This window comes from Rattus norvegicus, chromosome 11 (genome assembly GCF_036323735.1).
Source record: "Rattus norvegicus strain BN/NHsdMcwi chromosome 11, GRCr8, whole genome shotgun sequence".
NCBI classification, from domain to species: domain Eukaryota; kingdom Metazoa; phylum Chordata; class Mammalia; order Rodentia; family Muridae; genus Rattus; species Rattus norvegicus.
Window position 1 is genome coordinate 72,288,703 of NC_086029.1, and position 19,143 is coordinate 72,307,845.

A 19,143-nucleotide genomic window follows, 5' to 3' on the forward strand; every position below is an offset into this window, starting at 1 on the left:
TTATATACCTCAGCGCCCCTTCATAGACCTCATTACCCTTTAACCACCTTTGTCACAAGATTTTGAATGACGCTCAAGCACCTCTGCCTGTGTTGTGCTAATTCTATAGACTGGCAATTTCAAGCCTGCTCCACCCCGCCTAAAATACAGGACAGTTCATGGGAGTGACAGTGTTGACATCTTTGTTGACAAAGGAAAATGTCCTTTTTCAGGCATTAAAAACCTGAGGGAGAAATGCCATAATGCCAAACGTTAGGAAGGGCCTGTATCTTAAAGATCAATAGATACAGTGTAGCAAATTTAAATCTCTACTTTAAGCAGAGAATATCAGAGTCTGAGTTTCTCACAGTAGGCACCTCCCTTATTCACCCTACACATATTTATTGAACACTTACTCCTTTGGAGCCCAATATCATAATGGGAAGTGAGGATGCAAAACTGCTTCCTTTTTTAAGGAAAACAGAAAGGGAAAACTCAAAGGAGTGTTTTAGACAATTACTGACCAAGATCTTTGCTGAGAAGTAAAACAGCAATCACTGATCATAAAAGAGTCATAAATAATATCAAAGGGGTGGGGTGGAGAGATGGCTCAGTGGTTAAGAGCAGTGACTGCTCTTCCAGAGGTCCTGAGTTCAATTCCCAGCAACCACCTGGTAGCTCACAACCATTTGTAATGGGAATTGATACCCTCTTCTGGTGTCTGAAGAGAGTGACACTGTGCTTGCATAAACCTATACTACTACTATTACTACTACTACTACTACTACTACCACTACCACTACTACTACCACCACTAATACTACTATTACTACTAATACTACTACTACTAATAGTAATACCAAAGGATACTCACTTCAGAGCACCTTCAGTAGCCAATGGTAAAATATGAAAGTCTATTGGGAGTGATGCTCTTGAAGCCCTCCATTATTGATGTTATTATTATGGTTAAAATTAAGTATGATTGGGTTCATGGAAAATCCCCAGCCAGCTGCAGAAGACTAATACAAATCTGGTGGTCAAAATGAATAATAATATGATACATCAAGATACCCAATGCAATGACCTGTAACCTTTCTGAAAAACCAACATCCTGCTGACTAATAGATATGACAAACCTGTGACCTTTCTGGCAACCTGTCAACATCAGCTGATTCACTGACCACACGAATATTGTGTCCTTGGCCTGCGTAAATGTTTCTTACTTCCCTCCTCCATCTGTTCCCCTGTATAAATTCAGCCTTGGGGAAAAATAAAATTGTCGCCTTGATCAGACTCTTGTCTTGGCGTCCTTCTTCGTGTCTCTTGTCCCCCATTCTCTTCCAGGTACACTCTGAACCCTTCGTGTACAGAAGTCAGACTTGTTCATGTACATGGGGGACTCAAGGCAAACATAATCGAACGTAGGCAGAGAATTTGCATGAAATTTCCAAAATCATTGCATCAAGAAGTTAATGAAATTATCAGTTTGGGTAGTTTTGTAATTCCTGAATATTGTTTATATTGTAATCTTTGTCCTCCTGTGCATCTGTGATTTGCCATTCTTGAGTAGTGTCTTGAGAATTGATACATAGATAATAGACAGCTCGCAAACTCGTCAAGATCGTACAATGGAGGTTTGATGAGATGACTGGCAGGCAAAGGCTCTTTCTACTATGAGTTTGATGCCCAGACCTCTTGGGGAAAAAGAAAAATGACTTGCACAAACTGTCCTGTGACCTCCACATCTCCTCATGCCTGGCATGCCATGTGGACACACGTGCACTCACATAATATTAACCAAAAAAAAAAAGTCTTACAAGCTAAAGAAAGACAAATAACCAAAGAGATGAAATCTTATGACTTGTATGATACTATGTTCTTGGAGAAACAGTCATGTTGAAATGTTTCCAGTTCATGCTGGCAAAAGGGTGAAGAATGTGGAGCGAGTACTTGTTTAAAAGAGAAAACTGAACTCTGACAGGAAATATTTGTACATGTAAGTCATGTAATCTACCCTATACATTTGAGTGGTCTGTGATTCAGAGGTACAATCATCAATTGGATAAGGGCTTTAACACCTTGCTAAGTGATTTGAATTTTATTCCAACGGCCCTGGGATATTGTTAATTAAGAGGAATATTAATTTGGACATTTTTTTATTGAGAAAGAGTAGTAAGCAATCCAATGAGAAAAATATTGAATACAGTGGAAACAAAATATTGGTTAGACCGTGCTGCCACAGTGACATCCCAAGAGATGAAAGGATTCAGTTACTAACACAGTCATCAAAAATCAGTATCAAAAATTATTCCTTGCCATGGCAATAAGGAGGTAGGATCACTTTTGTCTTTCTAGCTCATAGAGTGTGTACTTTGTTATGAATGCTTCAAAAAGATTACAGTATGCATTTAGTATTTTGGGTGGGGGTGGGTATGGGAATCAGATAAGCCTTGTGGGAGTCTGTATCCATTCCTCCATTGCGTGGATAACATACATGATTTCAGGCCATCAGGCTTGATTGCACACACCATTACCCAACGAACCATATCCCTGACCCCATGACCATCTCTTAACACTAATCCTATGTGGCCCCTATGCTTCTGAATTCCATGAGTTTGGACTTGTTTCCTGGGAATAAGAGTAAAGTATATACCAGCATATAAATACAACATATTTATCTATCAATTTTCTCCTTTTAGTAGTCTCCCTTTCTGTGTGAATGTGTGTTTGCTTGTTTGTGTGCACATGACCATGTATGTTATTATATACTAATATTATATATATTATACATACACACACACACACATATATATATAATATATGTATATACAATTGATGTTTGATGGCATACTTACAAGTAAGGGTCTGAAAACCTACGGTATGATTTTTCATTTTCTTCCTGCCTTTTTAGAGTCAGAAACAGAATATTAAGAAGTTATTTCAAATTGAGTATCTTCAAATCAAGGGGTTTAAGCGTGAACAGTAGCAGGACCAGACACCATTAACAGCATGGTTTCACATAAAGAGCTTCATCCAAATTCCTGCAGGCCTCTATGCCGAGACTTTGGATGTGCTGGCTTATGGCTAGGATACTCTTTCTCCCTCTGTTTTCTCCGACAGGTACTATTCATTTATGAAATCTCAGCATAATATCCCCTCAGGGCAGTTTTGCTGGCTCTGCACATTTTGCTATATGGCCCTGTTTTATGGTCTTATTGAATGCCATAATTTTCTTTTACAATGTATGAATCTAATTAAAGGGTTATTCATGCAATTATTAGTTTAATGCTCTCCTCTCTTGTTGAACTATACGGTTCATTTGTTCAGGGACCATGTCTGTCTTATACTTCAATGTGTCTTTTTTTTTTTTAATACAAAGCGAACACTCTAGAAATAATTCTGACCAAATGAACAAGTTGTGTGCGAATGAGCAAGAGGAACTGAACACGATTCTTTATTAATGTAACACAAAACTGGGAACCAACATTTTAGTTGAACACTGATAAAAAAACTCACACTATTTTTCTTTGTTTTTTAAAAGAAATATGGAAATATTAATTAAAAATAATGCAAGGCATAAAAGCACTTTGCAGACCATGCTGTAGCCCTATTCTCCTGTGAGTTGTCAATGTGGAATTAGCAGACTTTACCTAGAAAGTTCATAGATTTGACTTCTCTACACCTGTATGTTACCAGTATCCACTCGGTGGGCCCTTGGGGAGATCCCTAGGATGAAGGTACAGAGAAATAGTTTTATAAAATCTAAACCAGAAACCACACACATCCTCTATGTTAAATATGAGGTCACACGAAACATAATATCTCAAAAGAAAAGTACCAGAAATATATACTTCTGGTGTTTGACTTAAAGGAATGACTTGTGTTTAATGTTGTATGTTTCTTCCCAAGCCATGTAACAAAACATTTCTTAAGATTTTTTTCGTCTCCATTGGTGTCAACTTTTGCTTCTAGCCAGGAAAATTACATAGAATATCCTGCGCTGATCTCAGCCTACAGGGTGAATTCCTCAGAGGCCCTTTTGAAATTTCCAGAGAGAAAACCTTTGTAGAAACAGAAGGCACACCAGCTCTTTCCGCAAACTTGAGCAGGCGCCCTTGCCACCACATGAGGCACATTTGAGAGAAAGGTTTCCTCATGACAGCTGGAAGAAAAAGCCAGAAGCAGAGCCATGTGATGGCGATGATGAACGTGGCGTACATCAGGAAGGGGGAGCGAAAGCACTGCACACAATACATGTGGTGGTGCAGTAATCCTCAGTGAACACAGGGCTATGAACTTCTAACTTAATTAAGAGAAAAAAAATAGGTCACATTTAATAACCACATATGGGACACTCACTTCCACGATGTAAATAACAAAAAATGAGATCCATTTAACAATTCGGGATTTTAAGATTGGTCTCTTTTTCAAGTGAGGTGTCTTGATTTTGAACACACAGAAAGTTCACAATACTTCCAGTTTCCCACTTTAAAAATGCTTGCAATATTCTTGGGGGGAAAGGATCAAAGGAAAGAGAAACAAAATAATCTCATCAAAACATTCAAACGTAAGATGAATTGAGATAATATTCTTTTCAGAAATTACACCATTTTTTCCCCCTTCCTTGCTCCCTTTTCACGGCACCAAATGACAAGTAATCAGACATTTGTGACTCCCTGCATGGCATTTTCTCTTTTCAGGTCTCTGTGTTCCCCGTGGGGTCTCGCTAATCACAGGTACATTTCCTCTGGAAGGCAGTCCCACTCGGTACTGTGAAAGGCACAATTAATAATTGAACAAAGCTAGCTGGATTTTCACTATCACAAGGCAGTGGTTTGCAAGCAGCTCAGCTGTCACACTGGTATCAAGTCTCTTCCTCAGATGTCTCTGAGAAAGGTGGCACTCGATTGGCTGAAAAGATGAGCCCTTTTTCAAATTTTCAAAGACACACACACACACACACACACACACACACACACACACACACACACAGAGAGAGAGAGAGAGAGAGAGAGAGAGAGAGAGAGAGAGAGAGAGAGAGAAGACAAATTAAGTTGTTACTCCTGTCAGTAGGAAGATGCGTTTGTTCAAGTGATTATTTGGTTATTAAAACCTTGGTTGAGAGATGTAAGAGGAAGCCTGGGACGTGATATATGCCCACTGGAAGGAAAAAAGTGGTTTGATATTGAGTGTTCACACACAGGAAGGAGCTGCTCTGAGTGTACAAGTACACAATATGATCAGAGAGAAAGCCTGCATATACAGCTAGAGAGGAACAAAGAAGAAACCTAACACAGGATCCATACAAAACCCTGTAGACTAAGCATGATTTTGGTGAGTCTTTGCTTGGTTCCCTGGCTATGGTCTTAAGCAGAGCTGTGTGCAATGTAATCTAAGCGAAAAATTAATGTATTTTGGGTTTGATGAACTAAGTACTTTTGTTGCTGTTACCAGAGTATGTTATTTTCGATCAAAGGAAGCCATGGAACACAGGTAATTCAGCATGGCAGTGTTCACACAAAACTTTATGCATCTGTTCTCGAGTTTGAAGTTCATACATTTGCTTTGTGTTTAAAATTCAGGATTCCTTTGATTATCTCTAACTATTCAAGAAATGCCATAACCACTATTGCTCTCAGGCAGTGAAAATATATCTATATCTATATACCTATATCTAAATCTATATCTATACCTATACCTATATCTATATCTATACCTATATCTATCTATATATGGTCCAGGCCCACAGGTTATTATGTGCTGACCGCTAATATTTAACTCTTGAGAATCCTTGTTGAGTACATCATATTTTTGTAGTTGGTTTTGAAGTCAGAGTCCTAGAAATACATGAAATACTATCTTTACTGTGGAAGACGCCACGGGTCCTCTGTTCTTTGTTTTAATTGATTCGCCACAGAAACCATGCTCCTCAGGGTTTAGACAAAAGCCTTTGAACTAAGTGCGATTTTGGTAAATCTTTGTTTGTGTCTCTGGCTATGGTCTCAAGCAGGTGTATACATTGTAATCTAAATTAACATACTTTTAGGTTTTGTAAACTAAGTGCTTTTGTTCATGGAAGTTTACTTGGTAATAGTCACCAGGAACATGCCAACAAACTAAGGAAGATCTTGGTGGTTTGGCTCTATCTCAGAATTTGTCAAAATTCAAAGAGGAAGAAGTATTTGGAGGCTCAAGTGAACAATTTGCTCTATTTCCTACTCAAAATTACACCAAAAGAAGGAGTGTCTTTCTTTTATGTCTTCTTATTGATCATAGCATGAACATAAATTCCTTCCTACAGTTTTCATTTTTTAATCTACCACTTGGCCCTTGAATGACATTAAAATATTAATAAAATATTTGTATTAATTTAAATTTGGTTATAGAAAGGTGAGACAAGTTAAAAATAATCACATGAAAGCAGGAGTGTGGTTTGTATATGAAGTTGAGGCCATAAACATGTAAGTGGAGTGTTAAAAATCAATTTTATGAATCTGTAATTTATATATAATAATTTACGTTCTTAACAGATCAGTCATAAATTGGGTGGCAAGCCTACCAACAGTCAATGGAATGAAGGGCTTGTGATAATTTATATAAGTTCTCTGGGTCTGCTTTGGAAAAGACAAGTAGAGACACTGAAAACAAAGAGGTAAGTTTAGAAAGAGGCCTTTCAAAGTCAAACGATGGAAAGGTTTAAACACAGTTTCCATAACATTATAGTAAACAGGATGGTTTTAGATGTCCCGTATTTAAATATTTTGACAAGAACAATATTTTAAAGCCAAATTGCCAGTAGCCGAAGACACATTGTTACACTTAGTACCAGGTAGGTAGAATAGGTTGGGTAGATTGTGAGTTTTCCAGGAAGAAAGTACTCTGAAGAATTTATTTATTTCTAGAAAAAGATATACAACCTCCAAACTGCCATGCTCTAAATGACTATCTGTGTGTTCTTGCCATGTAAGCCTATGTGAGGAAATGTGTTTGACATTGATACCCCCAAATAAATACCTCTTATGATGCTCTTATATGTTATTAATAAATGATGGTAAATATATATAATAAGGATGAGGTTTGAATAACATTTTCTTAAGAGAATAGAAGTCTCCAAAAGACTATTTTCCTAAACAGAAGAACATTTTAACAAAGTTTAGCCAAATTTTCCTCAGAAATTAATTTGGACTACGATGTCAAATGGAGGAACCTATTATATTTTCACAGAAATGAATCTGCAATCAAACACCACCATGGTCTCAGAATGGGTCTCACTGAACAGCTCGTGTTCATTCCAAAGTCAGTTACCTTGGAAATTAAGTTTCTAGACAGTTTTTATAGAGAAATTATAAGGGACTATCGCACATAAGCCAGTTACTAAAATGAGTTATTTTCTAAGACTAGTCTGCTTACAGTTGATATATAATTGACGTGGTAGAACTTCTTTTTGGAATAACTAAAGAGCAGGTAAATTACATATACATTATGGTATTTGAAAAACATAGCTTTGCATAGAAGAAAACATAATTTAAATGGGAGGGGAGAATGTAACGTTAATCTTAAATCATCAGGTAAAGTGCTTAAACATGTTCACAAAACACGAGGGCTTTGGGACCTGGTAAAGATGAGCATAGTACAAAGGGGGACAGGAAGGGTACAGAACACATTCTAAGGAAGTTGTATTATGAATTTAACTGAATTGGGTCATTATCTGGATTCAGTGATATCCTTCCATAGCCTGTTTCATCCTGGCAACCATCACAGAGGTAGAAGCCAAGTCCAGACGTAGGAAGCAGAGATATTTTTGTCCATAATTTCCTCACATAATGCTACCACAAAGGAGGAAACTGTACAGGAAACTACGTTTGAAAGTGACTTTTAAAATTGGTGCAAAATGGTATATCTAAAACATTTCCCCAAAGACACTGAACCATGAAAATGCTATATATTTTACAAATATGCTTTATTTTGTACTTTATTTTCAAATGTCTTAACTTACATACATTATTTATCACTTCCCTTCCTTCTATTCCTCTCTTCACTCCCTCCCATAGCCCATGCCCTCAAGTTGATAGCCTCTTTTTCTTTGATGATTACTATTACATTTTATATACATATATATGCATATATGTATATATATATACACATTTATATATATACATTTATATGTATATAAATGTGCATGTGTGTGTGTTTGTGTGTGTGTAGTGTGTGTATGTATTATTCAATGTCCTTATAGTTGTTCCTTTGAGGGTTAGTCTATTTTGAATGATAATTTTATATAGCCCTATTTATATCTAAGGTACATAGATGAGAGATAGATAGATAGAATGATAGATAGATAGATAGATAGATAGATAGATAGATAGATAGATAGAAACAAAGTTACTTAAAGAGATGAGCGCATCAGCCAAAACTATAGGAACTCTACAAAACCTTGATGCTGCAGTTTTTCTGAGTTTCAATAAAAAAGGACGCCCATTTGCTTTGATCCAATAGAATCGTAACTATTATGTGTTAGCTGAGAATGTCTCCAGTGGCTTACCAAGTGGTGTAAGGTGTCTCCAGGTGATAACAGGTTCAGGGCGCCCATTGGCCATGCAGACCAGGGTTACATTGCTGCCCTCATTCACAGTGACATCCGAGGAGATGTTGGAGATCTTTGGTGGAACTGTAGAGGGAAGGAAATGGAATATGTAATCATAATCATGAAAACAAAAGCAAACGGCAGCGATGGGCTGTAAAGCAACATTGGTACATTTCAGACGTTATCAGTAAATTAGAAATTTCCTGCTAAGTAGCCAGAGCACTTGATAGCTGTTTTCCAAATTGCTCTAGAGGTCCTTAAGCATCTATAAGGGGAAGATATCTCACACTATGGCCGTCTGAGTGCTGGAGGAAGTGCTTAAGATATGTTTAATGAAACTGTATTAGATCCTTTCTGGTCAGGACAAAGTAGAAGATATGTAAATTCTTACAATAAATGATCTTATAACCATCACTTGAATTCATTATTTTATGTATAAGGAAGAATATACCTTAACCTCCAAATGCAAAGCATATCAGAACATTGTGCTATTAAAATGTGATACCCACATATGAAATGTATAAGATATTCAACAAAATAAAAATTTCTACATATAAACCTCTACATATACTATATCTTACGTAGAATGTAAGTTAGATAATAGAAACTAAATTAATAGTTATTGTGTTAGGTACACAGATATTATAACCATACCACATTTATTTTTAATGCTATCACTAATAATACTCCTAAAAATTGAATAAGTTAACTTTAAGTATACATATATCTACCACGATGTATGGTATACTTTAGAAATAACATTTCGTTTAATGAAGATCCTGTGTCCTGTGAGGGTTTTTCCTACAGGTAAGCAACCGGTGCACAGACGCGAGTAAGTGAAAGCAGAAATGGGATGTGAATCCCAGCAGACTCCACTCTTAAAACACTCCTTGAACAGAATTTCATCTTCACAATCTAGTCAACCAGATGGCCGAAAAGGACAGAAATTACTTTTTGGTGATGTGAAAAATGAGTCCCCAAAGGCAAGCAGTACTGCTGCCTGGTCTCCTTCATTAGCGTCCAGGATAGCGACGTTAGCTCCCACTCCAGTGGGCTTTGCCGGGGAGTGTGGGAAGTGAATTGCTCACAAATTTCATCACCGAGGCCACACACTGATTACAAATAGCGAGGCTTAGGTTGGACTGTGACTCTCCTTTTTTCTTCTCTTTTAAAACTCGGCTGCCTCTGTAGTAACAGTGAAAGTATACTTCTGAGGGAGGAGGACAAGAAAAAATGAAGGAGCTCCGTAATCAAAGAGGCTTGCTCCTTGCTGCTCGCCCTACCCATTGCAGACACTGAGTTCCTGCCCAGCTGGAACGTTTTCTACTTAAAGAAACAACTACACGACAGTCTTGAGGGAGACACCGATGGTACTTAGGAAAGCAACATCCGAGTGATTCCGTGTGCCACGAGAAGGAAGCTGATGGAGAGCCTTCATGACTTTAATGCGCCTCAGACAAAGACGTGCTCTACGGCTTCTGGATAAAAAGTGATGACTTGGAATCAAAACCACTGGCAGTCGACCACAGTTGATTCCCATCTCTAGCAATCTCGCATGGGTTTCTATTGCTCCATTAGCTTCTGAGGTTAAGGATTATTTTCCTGGACTTATTCAGTGACTTGCAATTTAGACACTTAGGACAAGAACTTGGAAGGTCATATACAATTTATAAGCAAGATCTTGAGGAACCGAGAAGAATAATAGCTTCTCAAATGTGATCCCATCAGGAACTACAGCTGAACTTACATCTCAGAGTTCCTGAGTGCTTGATTGTTCTTCGGTTTAATAAGCACACTTTTAAATTTTTATTTGAGGAAGCCAGTGTTCTTAATGCCCCCCAAGTATGATACAAATCACCAACAGTACACAGATGAGCAAATTGTAACTGCTTTTAGCACTTCCTCGATTAACCCAAGCTTGTAATAGGAAGCTCTGTAGCAGTTAAAGAAACCGCCTTAACTCCCATTATAATTACATCTGAATTGCAACAAAAATGTAAGAAATATATGTAAACGTTTTTCAACCAAACATGTGGCAATCAGATTTGTTTTATGAAAGCACACAAACTTAAAAACAAAAAGCCCATTATTAGGAGTCTAATATTACTCCTAGATAATATTACTCATACTAAAATTATGTGTTATCATATATAATAAATATCACACATATATAATATCATATATCACATATATCATATACATATATATGAATCTATATTATTGATTTTTTGCAGTCACTTGTCATGTTAGTTAAGCCACTTGGACAAATACATGTAAATTAAAATGTAAATTTAACAGTAATTGACCAGGGTTATGTTTTAGTAATCAAATCATCATATCATACTGACTGTTATGATTAAGGTGAGTCAGCTCAGGTCTGGGATACCAGGGATGAGGACGCGTCAGTGTTTGTGCAGAACATTGAGAAAGAGATCCTATCGTATTATGCAATTATGCTTGCATTTTGGTAACATCCTGTGGGTCTCACCTCATTGATCAGGAGCTTCCTAAAAGAGTATACATATGATAAAAGATTTTATTCTCCCAAGAAATTACTCTTACTAACTTTCCAACTCAACATCTCAATTTCTTCAGGAATTGTGTGAAGCCACATCACCGCCTCCACCCAATTTCTGCCTGAAACATGATGAGCATTCTTATATCAAACAAACAAACAAACAAACAAGCAAACAACAACAGAAAGACAAAAGCCTCTCCATTGAAGCTCTCCAAAGCCCATGTTGTTTTAATTGTAATACTATTTTCCCCGAAATATTTAACTTATTGATATTAGTCTCTTTCTTCCAGAATTATCTGTTCCTGGGTTCAAAGACACCAAACTCAACAGACTTTATACACGTCTGGTCATATTAACTTTGGCAATCACCTTATTCTTATTCAAAGCCTGTCCTTAGGGGTTTGGCTGACTTCCTATTTGTCCTGTCAGTTTGTCAGTTTGAGGTATCTTACCTACTTGGTCCCTTTAGATGCTAAAGTCATATCATGAGTGTGACTTCACATCAGAAGGGAATCGACTCTAGCACAGATTTCCACGAACGTTTTTATGTCCACATGTTTGAGTGGTTCACTTCTCCATTGCACTCCTCACAAGTGTTATAGGTCCATCTACTTTCTCATGAAACACTTGTGCTTTATCATCTTAGTGAATGGTGTCATTATGCAAAGAGATGCTTTGTGTTTCTTTTTACGCATAAGAGAGGTAATCGGACAAACCCAAGCCAGCCAACCAACCAGCCAACCAACCAACCAACCAACCAACCAACCAACCGAAACCCCCAAATTATGTCTCTTTTGACAGTACTTTCTTTTCCTGCTCCCATATGGAATTGACTCCATGTTGTCAACATCTCCCACGCCCTCATTACTCCCTTGCCTTACCTCACTCAGCCTTATTTCAGACATCGACAGTTGCTTCCTCCCTCTATTCATCCTCCTACTTTTCCTCCTCCATGTCCTTTCTTTGGGGGGGGGTGAGGGGCTTGACTTATTGGAAATGAAGTAAATCTGGCTGTACGATATTTGCCTTCTTCTCCCCATGTTGACCACCATACATTTTCCACAGTACAGAAAAAAATTTTGTAAACTATAAGTGAGTATAAAAATCCCTTGACTGATGTTGCCTTCAAGATTAGATCCCAGTGTCTGACTGTAGTTCAGAGCTCATTCTGATTGCTTCTTGTCTCTCTAGCTTCATTTCCTCCTCCCTTTGCACTGCATCTTCCAAATTAGAGGTCAGATCTAAACAACTTTTGGTTTTTGGAATAGGCATCCAGGTACTTCTGCACAGAGTGATCTTGTGTGCGTTATTTTTATGGGTGGGTGGTGATTCAGCTGGGGAGCCTACCTTCTGACTTTTATTCCACCTCTGTCTATTCCTCCTCTGCTCATAAAGTCCTGCTGGGTGAAGAACTGGCTCCTATGTTCTCACAGAACCAGTGAGAGCCACAACACGGCTTCTCCAACACAACAGAAAATCGTAACTTTTAGCTGACTTTCCTGGTAATCTTAGTCATTTTAAGTGGAAGGTTTTTTTTATCTACTGAGCCCTGGTCCTTGGAATATGGTAGATGATCAACCAGTGTTTGGAGCAAAAAAGCAAACAAAACTTCAACTCTTCACCCATTCTTTTTTTTTTTTTTTTTTTTGGAGCTGGGGACCGAACCCAGGGCCTTGCGCTTGCTAGGCAAGCACTCTACCGCTGAGCTAAATCCCCAACCCCCTCTTCACCCATTCTTAAGACTTAATCATGTCTCTCTGATCTTATTTTTGACACAAAAGGCCACACATCTCTTTTGCCCATCAAAATGTGGTATTTAGAAGCATTTCTGTAGCTACCTCTCTTGTCATCTATTTCACCATTAACCTTTATGACTTGTTTTTCATATTTAGGGGGTTGACTTGTTATTTAAATGGATCTCACTATGTTCTCTCTATAAGGTTCCCCAGTGCCAGGGTTACAGTGTATGCTACTACAGTTGCCTGGCATCTCTGACTTTTCATGATCAAAAAAAAAAAAATATCCATGGCAGATCAGAACATAAAAAGTAGAATGACTTGGTGTCTCATTTTCTCAGTTACAGATTTTCTAAGTCTTAACTTCCTTTTAACCTTTTGTTCTTTTCCTAGGAGGAGTCATACAGAGACACAACTTTTTAAATCAGATGATTTACTAGTTAATTCCTAAATTTCTGTACAAAGTCCTAAGATTTAAATTTAGAACATCACCAGGAACAACGAGGAGACAATTCAAAGGCTTCATTTTAGTCCCTCCTAAACTCTGTATTAAAGTTCTAGAAAGTAAATTTGTGTCATATTATTACTGCTGCTTCACACTGTGGGCAGAGGAGATTCCATAGGTGAAAAAAGTCACATAAATAACGGGAAAAAAAACCAAAACTAATACTTTGTGTATTTTCTGAAATGATTCTTCCTCTAGGTCACATTTATTTCTATAAAAGTGATGATACATTGTGTTTTCACTTTCTCTTAATCCTCAGTAGGTATGACTAGCTCGAAAGCACAGTTTAACATGATAAACTTATTTGTACTAGCAAATACAAATTAATTTTCAAAGTCACTGGAACATTGATTTATGCTCAATCTTCAAGTCATTCTACCAGTCTGAATGGTTTGTTTTCTTTGGGGGCCATTGCCTCAGCCCTTTTTCATAAGATATTAGTGAGATTTATTATCTTTTCCTACATGCAACACCATCATCCATTTCTTTAATGTTCTCAACCTATTCAGTTTCAGTGGTATCTCCAATTTGTCTGTATTATTTTGTTTTCATAGTGGCTAATGGGAGCTACTTAGGCTGAAAGGAACTGACCTTTTGATGTCTTGGTTCAATTTTGCCCAATTTATTTTCTGACTCTTAATTTTGTTTGTCATTATTTTTGTTTGTAGAAGTTTAACATTCCTTGACTTTGTATACATAAAGGTTTTACATCGACTCTTCCATCCTGTGTATATGTATGCGTAATCCTTTTCTAAAATATGATCAATTATGTACTTTTTCAAAATTTTCTTTCACTTATTTATTTTTAAATTGAAATACTTAAAGCATCTACAATTTATGTCTGGTGTGAGAAACAATAACTTTTTTCATCCCTTAAATTTTAACTAATTTTCCCAATACAATTAGGTAGAAATTGTAAAATGTAGAAACTATTTTGGTTTTCACACTTCTCCAACCAAGTGCTATAAACTAGCTAGTCTAGTCTTTCTGGGAAACATGTAACTCTAAACCTTACATACCATGACAAGTAATTTTACCAAAACATTTAAAAACATGCCATTAATCTTTTACATACTCTTTCATTGTGAGCTCATATGGGGTGCCATTACTATGGCGTAACTTAAAAATAAAACCTACTTTCATTGGTGGCATTCTGTTAATCGAAGTAGATAGAGTTTTAGGTATCTATCTGCACCTGGAGCTGAATCTGTGCCACAGCTTTCTATACCCAGATCTCACCTGGAGACAGCTGGTCTCCCAGGAGAGCTGACATACCTGAGAGCACAGGTGAGACCACCACTTCTACTCAGAGGGACCCGCCCAGATCCCTTAAGACAGAGGAACCAAGAAGAAGTCTAGGACAGGATCCTTCATGTTTCCAGCTGTGCCTAGAACTGACCCTGTGCCACAGTTCTTGGTACCCAAAACACACCTGGAGACAGCTGGACTCCAAGGAGTGCTAACAGACTTACAGGAGGTTCAAGCCACAGTTAGAGATAGCAAGACTAGCTAGCTAGCACTAGAGATAACCAGATGGTGAGAGGCAAGTGCAAGAACCTAACCAAGGCCACCTGGCATCATCAGAACAGAATTTTCCCACCACAACAAGTCCTGGATACCACATCACACCAGTAAAGCAAGATTCAGATGTAAAATCACATCTCATGATGATGCTAGAGGACTTTAAGAAGGACATAAATAACTTCCTTAAATAAATACTGAACAACACAGGTAAACAGGTAGAAGCCCTTAAAGAGGAGACACAAAAATCCCTTAAAGAATTACAGGAAAAAACAACCAAACAGGTGAAGGAATTGATTGAAACCATCCAGGATCTAAAAATGGAATAGAAACATTAATGAAATCACAAAGGGAGACAATCCTAGAGACAGAAAACGTAGGAAAGAGATCAGGAATCATAGATGCAAGCATCACAAACAAAATACAAAAGATAGAAGAGAGAATCTCAGGGGCAGAAGATACCATAGAAAACACTGATACAACAGTCAAAGAAAATGCAAAACATAAAAAGGTGCAAATCTGAAACATCCAGGAAATCCAGGACACAACGAGAAGATCAAATCTAAGGATAATAGGTATAGAAGAGAGCGAAGATCCTAACTTAAAGGGCTAGTAAATATCTTCAACAAAATTATAGAATAAACCTTCCCTAACCTAAAGAAAGAGATGCCCATAAGCATACAAGAAGCCTACAGAGTTCCAAGTAGACTGGATCAGGAAAGAAATTCCTCCCATCACATATAATCAAAAGACCAAATGCACTAAACAAAGAAAAAAATTAAAAAGCAGTAAGGAAAAAAAAGTCAAGTCACATATAAAGGCAAACATATCAGAATTATACCAGATTTTTCAATAGACTAGGAAAGCTAGAAGGTCCTGTGCAGATGTCATACAGACCCTAAGAGAACACAAATACCAGCCCAGGCTACTATATCCAGCAAAACTTTCAAGTACCATAGAAGCAGAAACCAAGATATTTCATGACAAAAACAAACTTACACAATATATTCCCGTAAGTCCAGCCCTACAGAGGATAGTAGAAAACTCTAAGACAAGGAAGGAGACTTCACCCTAGAAAAAGCAAGAAAGTAATCGTTCAACTAACTCAAAAGACAATAGCCACACAAACAATTTCACCTCTAACAACAAAAGTAATAGAAAACAACAATCATTGGACCCTAGTATCTCTCCACATCAGTGGACTCAATTCCCCAATAAAAGGACATAGACTAAATGACTTGACACATAAACATGACCCAGCATCTTGCTGCGTACAGGATACATAACTCAGTGACAAAGACAGACACTATCTAAGAGTAAAAGGTTGGGAAATTTTTTTCAAGCAAATGGTCCCAAGAAACAAGCTAGAGTAGCCATTCTAATATTGAATAAAATGAACTTTCAATAGAAAGTTATCAAAAAAAGATAAGGAGGAATGCTTCATACTTGACAAAGGAAAAATCTACCAAGATTAACTCTCAAATTCTGAATATCTATATTCCAAATGCAAGGGCACCTACATTCATTAAAAACAAAACAAAACAAAACACCATTACTAAAGCTGAAAGCACACATTGAACCTCACATAATAATAGTGGGAGATTTCATCACCCCACTCTCATCATTGAACAGATCATAGAAACAGAATTAAACAGAGACACAGAGAAATTAACAGAAGTTATAAACCATATGGATTTAACAGATATCAATAGAACATTTCATTCTAAAACAAAAGAATATACCCTTTTCACAGTACTTCATGTGACCATCTCCAAAATTGACCATATAATCGGTCACAAAACAGAACAAGAATGCCATGCATCCTATCAGATCACCAGGGAATAAGGCTGGTCTTCAATAATAACAAAAACTACAGAAAGCCCACATATACATGGAAGCGGAACAATCTTCTATCTACTCAATGATAACTTGGCCAAGGAACAAATAAATTAAAGACTTTTCAGAATTTAATGACAACAAAGACAAAACATCCTCAAACTTACGGGACCCAATGAAAGCAGTGGTAAGAGGAAAACTCATCGCTTTGAGTGCCTTTAAAAGGAAACAGGAGAGAGCACACACTAACAGCTTGACAGCACACCTGAAAGTTCTGGAACAAAAAGAGGCAAGTACACCCAAGATGAGTAGATGGCAGGAAATAATCAAACTCAGGGCTGAAATCCACCAAGTAGAAACAAAAAGAGCTATACAAAGAATCAACAAAACTGGGAGCCTTTCCTTTGAAAAAATCAACAAGATAGATAAACCTTTAGCCAGACTAACTAGAGGGCACACAGAGACAGGATCCAAATTAGCAATATCAGAAATAAAATAAGAGACATAGCAAAAGAAACTGAGGAAATAAAAAAAAAAAAAAAGACCAGCTCCTACTACAAAAGCCTATACTCAACAAAACTGAAAAATCTGCATGAAATGGACAATTTTCTAGAAAGATATCAGGTACCAAAGTTAAATCAGGATCAAATAAACCATCTAAGTATTCCATAACCACTAAAGGAATAGAAGCAGTCATTAAAAGTCTACCAACTCCCTCCACCCAAAAATAAAACCAGGACCATATGGGTTTAGTGCTGAATTCTATCAGAACTTCATAAAAGACCTAATACTAATATTCTCTAAACTATTTCACAAAATAGAAACACTACCCAATTCCTTCTATGAAGCCACAATTATGCTTATACCTCAACCACACAAAGACCCAACAAAGAAAGAGAACATCAGACCAATTTCCTTTATGAATATTGATGCTAAATATTCTTGTAATTCAAGAACACATCAAAATGATCATCATTCATGATCAAGTTGGCTTCATTCCAGGGATGCAGGGGTGGTTCAATATATGGAAATCCATCAATATAACCCACTATATAAACAAACTCAAAGAGAAACAACCACATGATCATCAAAAAATTTGACAAAATTCAACACCCCTTCATGATAAGAATCTTGGAAAGATCCGGAATTCAAGCCCCATACCTAAATATAGTAAAGGTAATATACAGCAAACCAGTAGCCAACATCAAGCTAAATGGAGAGAAACTTGAAGCAAAACTACTAAAATCAGGAAGTAGATAAGGCTGCTGACTCTCTCCCTACCTATTCAATACAGTATTCGTAGTCCTAGCCAGAGCAATTAGACAACAACAACAACAAAAAAGGTGAATGGGAAAAGAAGACATCAAAATATCACTATTTGCAGATGATCTGATTGTATACTTAAGTGACCCCAAAAACCAGATTCCACCAGAGAACTCCTCCAGGTGATAAAAAACATCAGCCAAGTGGCTGGATATAAAATTATCTCGACAAGTCAGTAGCCTTTCTTTATTCAAAGGATAAACAGGTTGAGAAAGAAATTAGGGAAATGACACCCTTCATTCACAATAGTCACAAATAATATAAAATACCTTGGTGTGACTCTAATGAAGTAAGTGAAAGATCTGAATGACAAAAACTTCAAGTCTCTGAGGAAAAAAGTGAAGATCTCAGAAGATGGAAAGATCTCCCATGCTTGTGGATTGGCAGGAATACAATTGTAAAAATGACCATTTTGCCAAAAGCAATATACAGATTGAATGCGACCCCCATCAAAATTCCAACACAATTCTTCATAGAGTTAGAAAGAGCAATTTATAAATTCATTTGGAATAACAAAGACCCAGGATAACAAAAACTACCCTCAACAATAAAAGAATCTAGGGAAATCACCATTCCTGACCTCAAGGAGTATTATGGAGCAATTGTGATAAAACAAAACAAAACAAAACAAAACAAAACTGCATGGTATTGGTACAGAGACAGGCAGGTAGATCGATGGGATAGAATTGAAGACCCAGAAATGAACACACACACCTATGGTCACTTGATATTTTTCAAAGAAGCTAAAACCATCCAGTGGAAAAAATTAGCATTTTCAACAAATAGAGCTGGTTCAACTGGTGGTCAGCATTTTGAAGAATGCAAATTGATCCATTCTTATTGTCTTGTACAAACCTCAAGTCCAAGTAGATCAAGGACTTCCACATAAAACCAGATACATTGAATCTAATAGAAGAGGAGATGGGGAAGAGCCTTGAACACATGAGCACAGGAGAAATTTTCCTGAACAGAAAACCAATAGTTTATGCTCTAAGATCAAGATTCAACAATGGGACCTCATAAAATTGCAAAGCTCTATAAAGCAAAAGACATTGCCAATAGGACAAAATGGCAACCAACAGATTGGGGAAAGTTCTTTACCAATCCTACATCTGAGAGAGGGCTAATACCTAATATATAC

At 37.1% G+C, this 19,143-nt stretch overlaps 1 protein-coding gene across 3 annotated transcripts in view; it reads right to left on the reverse strand.

Moving 5' to 3' along the window:
* The window catches only part of Lsamp (limbic system-associated membrane protein), a 2,169,735-nt gene that overhangs the window by 235,418 nt on the left and 1,915,174 nt on the right, over nucleotides 1-19,143 (reverse strand). For all 3 annotated transcript variants that reach the window (NM_001414997.1, NM_017242.3, XM_039088255.2), the window contains one exon: nucleotides 8,522-8,647. In NM_001414997.1, coding sequence (NP_001401926.1) covers nucleotides 8,522-8,647 — 126 coding nt within the window. The remainder of the gene's footprint in view (nucleotides 1-8,521; nucleotides 8,648-19,143) is intronic.